Here is an 8,449-nt window from a genome sequence, read left to right on the forward strand (position 1 = left end):
CAAACCACAAATCCTCCAAAAAAGTTCTCCAAACTACAAAACTGTTTTACATTTACTGTTTATGGTACACTAATTTACTAAGGTGCCTATACTGTGACAAATTAACTACAAACTGGGTGCACATTTAGATAGGGTTTAGTGGAGTAAATTTTACCATTGCTTTTAAAAATTTTAAAAGCTGCATAACATTTTTAATCACATATACAGTAATTCAATACAAGACATCTTCTGTAATGAATGGCGTATGCTTAAGAGCAGATTGGTGGACCTGACTGGAATTTGTCTTTCCTCCCTGCTCCATTACATGTAGGTTGTGCATGCACACTGACATGCAGGAGTTCACAATGTTCCTTGTTGTGAATGGCTGTGTTAGTCCAATATGAATATACAGCCAAAAGAATATTATTTGGCTGACATATTATAGTATAATTTATATACTTTCATATCACTAAATAAAATTAACAGCAAACCACATCAACCATATACATGTACACACTGCTGTAACTGTAATTGCAATAAGTTACAGAGGCAATAAATTTGCTATTTTATAATACACCATGTTAATACACGCTGAAATCCTTCTTCACCAAGATGACTGTCAAACACTTCATGGTATCCTGACCCTAAACTCAATAAAACGTCACATGGAAGGTCTTCATCACCTTGAGACATGGACTGGTCACCAGTAGTACTGGATATAATTTTTCCAATACTTGATATCAACCAGTTTTTGGTAACTTTTCCATTAACAGCTGCCAAGGTCAAAATTTTTTCTCCTTGTCTATGCCTACCAGTCATTTGAGTCAGTTTCTCTTCAATGAATTCATATACTAGAACTCTTCCACACATTGTCCCAATAAATAGGCTACTTGCAAGAGGAAGAATTGCTGAAGCTACATAATATAAGAGAAGGGATATGAAGATGTAGCACAAGATATTATTTACTTACCTTGAAACTTAAGTGGAATCACTTTTAAAAGATTTTGTTGCTTGGCTTCCCAGCAACTAATTACATTACCAGGATGATGAAGAGCAAACACTACCATCTCCCCTAAAGTTGTGAATGAGTGAGACTTCAGCTGAATTATGGCTGAATTCTGAGGGAGCAGGGAAGAATGCGATTGCGGTTTGATTACACCTTTGCTTGAATAGATGGAATAGTCAATAATTTGTATCAAGCCATTATCACAACCACACCACAATTCTTTAGCACATGATATCACTTCAACATTGTGTAGTGTTAACTGATACTGGATAACTTGAATACAACTAAGCTTATTCATGTGTAAACTTATAGACATGAATAGTGGACTGTTAGGACTGAGGTCTTGATGAGTTGCAAATACCAGTAATCCATTAGAGTAAGCCAGCATTACTGTGTCTGTACTAATGAAACATATTTTAATTGGTTCTTTGGCATCTATTGGAAACCCTTCAGTTTGCATGTAGAACAGCTCTTCGTTCTTACAGTCAATGTTGCAAATAGCTATTCTGCCATCTTTGACTACAGCCCAAACCTTTCTTCCAATCTGAAATAAATCTTTCACTGGACTATCTTTAAAGGATAAATTCTCGCTCTAAAATTTAAAAAATTAACAACAATACTCACAAATATAACTTATTGTCTTACAAATATTAAATCAAAGGCTGGAATTGATTCTGATTCCATAAATTTACCAACAACAACAGAACAACCATCTTTACTAACTATCCAAATGTACTGAGAATCATCACCAGACACAACCACACAAGATCCTTGAGGATCTTTACTAATAGGATATGAATGTAGAAAGCTAATATTATGTGGCGGTTGGAACACTTGTGCAATTTTAGCTGCACTAGGTCTGTGCCTGTAGTCTTGACTCCAACAGCTGAACAAGCATTCATTAAATATTGAGGGATATTTGGGATCCTGAAAAAAATTATTATTCATCAGAAAGTCAATCAATTCTATACAGACCATGGGTAAAAACCGAGGTCTTCGTCCATGCTTAATCTCATTGCTAAACTCCACATCATGAATGATACCAGGTAGGTCTCTGTGAGTCATCAACTCAAACAGAGTTGTACCTAGTGAAAACACATCAACCTATCGGAGACAATGTAGACATCAGTAAACAGTATGAATCAGTAGTATGAAATCAAATTACCTTTTCAGTTAGAAGTTCCTTTCCTAGATATAGGATATCTTCTGGTGCATTGTGCCCTGGAGTAGTTGGTCTCTTACTAAATCCTTCAGGACCAATGTAACAAGCAGTTCCGAGGTCAGCCAATTTAACTAATACTCCTGAACCATCTGAACCATTCTCACATGCTGTACATTCTAAAGTGCTGCATGTGAGTTCACTAATACACTTGTGATCAGCATCTGGGAAGGCAAACGCTAAAATGTTTGAGGGTTTAATGTCACAATGAACAATGTAGCAGTCTCCATGTAGATAAGCCAGAGCTCCACCAATCTACACACGAAATCATTGTCATCTTTATGTAAAAGAACATTACTGTGTGCATGTAGTGTGTGCACAGATGTGTGCATAGACCATATAAGCATACAGTATGCAAATTATACCAATTAGAGAGTAGCAAAATGAGTCTTTATATTTGTACATAAACAAACAATTAAAATCTATTTTTATGATATTTTAGTTGCAAACTATAATATGAACCAAAACAGCCAAGCTGTAAAAAACAGAGTGCAGCCCTCAAAAAGGTCAGTGTGAAAAAAGTTGTGAAATCAAACGTGGCAGCCTAGAAATGGCTGTGATGGTAGGTTATTTTGTAAACAAAATCTTTGTGACTTGTACAGCTCTCTGGATTAAACTGCTTGCACGCTTGCTGCTACACAATATGCAATGCACAGTCTGCTTATCAGTTAGTGTCACAGCACTTGAATGTTCTGATAAATCTCTAAAACAAAACAAATCCTCTGCATTAGCCCTTGTAAGAAAAATAATTTTTAACACAAGGCATGTAGTAACAGTTATATGTACATGCATATGTTTACCTGGTATAAAATCATTGCTACTGATGCAGGGCAAATTGGATGACTTTTCTCTCTGTATTGCTTAGTTACACCGTGTAAACTTCCTAATGGAGCATATTCAACAACAATAGCTAGTGGTGTTACAGTTATTCCAATAAACCGTAAAACATTGGGATGATTAGCAGATAACAGTTTGTTCAGTTCAATACGAGTCAGTCCATAAGAGATCGCAGGATTTTCTTCAGATGCAGCAATGGTCTTCACTGCAACCGTCTGACCAGTGATGTAATCTAAATTCTGCAAATGACCATGTTTATGTAAACTGTATATTCAGCCATACGCACAGCATCAACAGAGAATAATATTTCCTGTTGTGATCAAGGACAATGCACTCGTAAAAGTGTGCATCATAAATACACATGATTGTTGGAGAAATACGTATACAGCTTGTGAAAGTAGCAGATTACAAAATTATAGCCACAAAAAGTGAGGAGTGCATCAGCATCACAAGTCCTTGCAGATAGGTATGGGGTACAGTAGGGCAGGTATCAGCAATGCTATAAAGAAGGCCAGAGATTGCATAAGTTGTGCATTGACTAAATCAACAACTGACATAGAAAATGTGTGGTGAGCCCTACAGAGCTACAATATCTGTGTAGTGCCATCACTTTTGCTATTGCAAGAACCTTTCCAATATCAACAACAGCTAACCAAACATTGCATTTTCCATAAATCAGTTGCAGTATGGCAGGCTACGCAATGTGGTTAATCATGTATTTCAAATTCAGAACCAGTTTTTTTGAAATCTCATCACTATTAATATTTTTCAGAGCATTACAGTGGGTTGCCAAACATGACAATTATCAGATAAGGTGCCAAGAATTACTTCCATAAATATTGTATACACAGATTATCTGTCACTATATATGGCAATAGTGCCACAATATAAAACCATTGGTTACCATTTTGGCTTATAATCACACTTTACCTTTAATAACATCATCCTATCCACTTGGCCATATCCACCTTTACCTATAAACTTTTGATAAAGTAATAATTGGCTATTAATTTTAAAATTTTGATTTAGATCATCAAATGCCTGCAACAATACACAAACGTAAGCAAGTGCACCACACACTGGTTTTACGACAAACCTACCAAATCTGGTGCAATGTGCTTAATCATGAGATTTTCACTCTGACATTGTGGACATTCAACACCATTCATCTCTTGTACCTTTTGCAAACAAACACCCACAGAAAAGCACATCACATCATTAACCATAATGTAATCTGAATATTCAGAACTGGTTGAGCCTACTGATCCTGCATGCTGGTCACCAAAACAGTACGGACAAGGAACCAATTGTAGCAGAAAATCGTCACTGTAAATACCTCGGTCTAGTAATCCTTCAAACCAATCTCTCATCACTTGGTCTATTAGTTCTAACACATGAGCTAGAATCTGAGCACTGAAAGTTGTTGTGCATATAAAATCTTTGTCAGTATCATTTACAGTAACAACAGAATAACCAGGGACATGTACTATGAACCCTTCTCTGCAATAACACTCCAAAAAAGTGCTACTAAAATGATCAGCATATTTGATTCTACTATAAGATAATTTGTTACTGATTTTGTTCACTCTGAGAAAAACATGGTTACCAAACAAAAGTTGGATCTTCTCTTTGCCATACTGCCATTGAAACAAGGTTCCATCTACTATGGCTTGATTGACAGTTGGACAGTCTTCCACTGTCACATTCTTTCCACAACTCACTAATATCCGGAGGAAATATTTGGAAGATAGACACCTAGAGATAAACCTTGGCCAAAATGACACAGGGACATGTGGAGCCATGAACAGTCTTCTGTAGCAAGATTTGTTGCTGCAAAGATATAGTTTTTGTCCAGGTTTAAGGTTGATGTTACTAAAGTTAGTTGCTTCTTTTGGTGGAAACCAAAATGGTCGGAAACTAGCAGCTTGTTCACTGTCATCCAACAATGCTGGAATCAAGACATTACCTGCATTAAGCTTTACAACAATCTCAAACTTGCACAGTAATACAAAAAGCAAATCAATGCCAACATTTGTAACACCATATCTTGTAAGACCATCATAGAACTGCTCAGTAGTAACATGACCACTGTGTGCAACTAGGAGGAAACATTATATGCATAAATCAAACAATAAATTAATAGTTTTTATATATACCAAATTCATTGATCTGTGGTAATGGTGACACTATCGCTGCAAGCACATCACAAAACCACTGAGGGTCTATGAAGTAATACTCAGCCAATATCCCCGAGTCAAAGTGTAACAGAAGACCTAATGATAACAAATGTACTGTACATATACATTTCATACCAGCAGGTTATTTGTTTAATACAAGGTGCTACTGATACTTACTCTACAGCTGACTGTCACAATTCTAATAGAGAACAGTTACACAAAATAATGTCATATCAGGTCAGCCTAGTGTATATCCACGCAAAAAAAAACAACCAAGCTGTGAAAATAGGGTGCGGCATCAATTAACCTGGGTGAAAAAGTTGTGAAATCAAAGGTTGCAGCCAAGAAATGATGTTAGTGTTAACAAAATTTTAATGGTTGTGTGTATTATTAGCAATAACATCATTGCAGCCATTTCTTGGTTGCCACCTTTGATTTCACAACTTCTTTGCCCAGGCTATTGATGTCATACCTTTTTCACAGCTTGGCTGTTTTTGTGTTCTTTTTGTGTACTCTTTACACTAGCAGTTGGACACGGTACGGCACAGTACAGCACGGCATGACACGGTACGCTTAATTTTGCTAGTGTAAATGGGTATCGATCCGAGCCAAACCATTATGTGCCGGGTTCACCTGGCCCTGCTACTTCAACCGTGCTGGCTCGGTACGGCATGGCACGGTAGACAAATTGAAACAAACCTTGCTATATCATTGGCTGCTGTACGTAAATACGATGGCTTCTACCATGGCCAAATGTGAAACAAAGTCCAGTTACCACGTTCGACTTGAAATGAGCTGTCCACCGAGCGGTAGCCGCTGATATTGTCCTTCAAACGGATTGCTGGTAACTTGTACAACAGCAACAGCTTGAAACGAGCTTGAAAACGGCAAGGGCATCTCGTAGGACGATACTTTAGCCATCACGTGCTTATGTATAAACTTGCCCAGCACGGTTATTTCCTTACCAATGTAACGCGCACTTAAAACGTAGCGTATCGTACCGTGCTGTACCGTACCGAGCTGGAGCTACTAGTGTAAACACACTATATAATGGTTTGTTTTTATCCACATTTTGTTGTCTACAGACATATTGATGATTAAGTGAGGTGAACAGCCATGATAGCAGTGGCTCAGTAGTAAAGGATTTGGGTGTTCAGTAGGTACCTGGTTTGAACTCTGGTAAGATTTTTGACATTTTCATGCACCTTTTAACCCTGCAGTGGTTGTTCTAATTAAAGTATCGTGACCCAGCAATTTATGGTATTTGCTTTGCAACTATGTAGCTTATATCTTTGTTTGTCAAACTATCAAAAAGCACTGCTATTATGGTTAGCCTATGTACTAGGGCCCAAACGAACTTGGATTGTCAGGGTTCGAACATTCATCAATTATTAAAGTTCACGAATCTTTCGAACTTTTAAATGGAGCTGATTCCTGTTTATAAATTATAAATCACAGCATATTAAATGTTAAATGCATGTCTCACAAGTTTGCAACACACACATGCAGTTGTACTGACTCAACAGTTTTACTGAGAAAGCTTGAAATCAAATACCACAAGTAAAAATGTTTGTGATTACTAAGTTTTAAATACATTGTACTACTGCTATACAGTTGAGACAAGTGACTGGCACCACATAGAAACCTTAAAACCTCATAGAGGCAAGGCCTGTGACCACCACTAAACCATCAACACATAACTTAATTTAAATGCCTAATACCATATGTCTAGCTTCCCCCATATCATTATGGAACAAAGCAAAATGGATAACTTAACTGTATCACTATCTAATTAGTAACTATAGTTCGAACTGTTCAACCCGCATTCGAATGTTCGTTCGTTCGAACGAACCTTCAAATTCACCTAAGGGCCCCACCATGTACACACAAAATTGCAAGATAAGCTTATAAGCGGTTTACCCCGTAGTTATGACAACAGTTTGATTTTTATGTGAATAAACAATTCCTGCACATATTCCTCAGTGCCAAACATCATAGATAATTTTGTTTACAAACCAGGTTTGCTACCAGGGTTGTTTGGCCTGCTTTGATGAATAGAGACCAGATGGTCAGTCCCTAGAGCACTAGACTACCAATTTGTAGTCTGGTTGTCAGTCTTATTATTATTACCTGGTTTGTCATTTACTGACTGAAATAGAAACTTCCAAATACAGAATATACATGCAAGTTTAAGGAAAAATTAGAAATTTTAAGTTCAATCAGGGATTATAGGTATAGACTGAATTAAATGTTCACTAGTATATCTGCAGGTGTAGGCAACCTCCCTTGTTTCCCAACTTTTTTTATGATCCCTAATCGAACTTAAAATTTCTAATTTTTCCTTAAACTTGTTTGTTTACTTTTTTTGGTAATATTATTATGACTGGTGAACCTACACATACCGCATCAAAAGAAAGGATGGTGCCAGAACGCATGCCCCAGCTATCAAAAACTGCTTCGAAAGCGCAGTGGACATTACGCTTCGCTTTCAGCTATGTTCAGCCCGTTACACAACGTTACAGACAAAAAACAGTAGAAGAAGTGCCTCTGCAACAATCCATTCACCACGAAAATATGACGATTTGCACACCCCCAACTATCAAATACTGCCTCGAAAGTGCAGCGGCTATTATGCTTCACTTTCAGCTATGCTCAGCCCGTTACACAACATTACAAATGAGAACAGTGTTAGAATCATCTCTGCAATCAGTCCAGTCACCACAGAAAATACAGACGATTTCCTGTTTACAAGCGTACTGTAGGGAAACCATGCATCACGCTACCGCGAATCAACACCTTGGGGCTGTCAGCAAAAAGAAATGGGACACAAAGGAGGACTTACCAGCACGTCTCGGGACAAAGCGACGTCAAACAGTGAAAAAATCAAGCCCATAACCTTAGCCGTTTTTGAGTTACACTTGCCAGATAGTCAGTAGAAAATTCCATTGAATAATTTTGTTTTAAAATTTTGTAACAATTTATTGGAAGCCTTTATGATTGTACTGAAGGCACTTTTGGGCTTGGTTATACCTAACCAATACTGCCAAGGTGCCAGGATGGAGTTGTGAAGCTGGTTTTGGGTGAATTTTTTGGCTAGTAAAACCCATATCTCCATAATTCCTACTATACAGTACTAACGTACTGTATGATACTAAAGTATGTAAACACAGAAAGGTTTCTTTACCCACACACCATGGCAACAAGCACTGGTGCAAAACCATGTGATATCTT

At 37.4% G+C, this 8,449-nt stretch overlaps 1 protein-coding gene across 2 annotated transcripts in view; it reads right to left on the minus strand.

Moving 5' to 3' along the window:
- Nucleotides 1-416: 416 nt before the first annotated feature.
- The window catches only part of LOC136267385 (leucine-rich repeat serine/threonine-protein kinase 1-like), a 29,686-nt gene continuing 21,653 nt past the window's right edge, over nucleotides 417-8,449 (minus strand). For both annotated transcript variants that reach the window (XM_066062515.1, XM_066062514.1), the window contains 9 exons: nucleotides 5,198-5,314; nucleotides 4,142-5,139; nucleotides 3,972-4,082; nucleotides 3,005-3,280; nucleotides 2,151-2,459; nucleotides 1,961-2,089; nucleotides 1,631-1,912; nucleotides 950-1,577; nucleotides 417-893 (listed from right to left, as the gene is read on the minus strand). In XM_066062515.1, the coding sequence (XP_065918587.1) occupies nucleotides 541-893; nucleotides 950-1,577; nucleotides 1,631-1,912; nucleotides 1,961-2,089; nucleotides 2,151-2,459; nucleotides 3,005-3,280; nucleotides 3,972-4,082; nucleotides 4,142-5,139; nucleotides 5,198-5,314 (3,203 nt within the window). In that variant the 3' untranslated portion in view covers nucleotides 417-540. The remainder of the gene's footprint in view (nucleotides 894-949; nucleotides 1,578-1,630; nucleotides 1,913-1,960; nucleotides 2,090-2,150; nucleotides 2,460-3,004; nucleotides 3,281-3,971; nucleotides 4,083-4,141; nucleotides 5,140-5,197; nucleotides 5,315-8,449) is intronic.

This window comes from Dysidea avara, chromosome 9, assembly GCF_963678975.1.
Source record: "Dysidea avara chromosome 9, odDysAvar1.4, whole genome shotgun sequence".
Lineage (NCBI taxonomy): Eukaryota > Metazoa > Porifera > Demospongiae > Dictyoceratida > Dysideidae > Dysidea > Dysidea avara.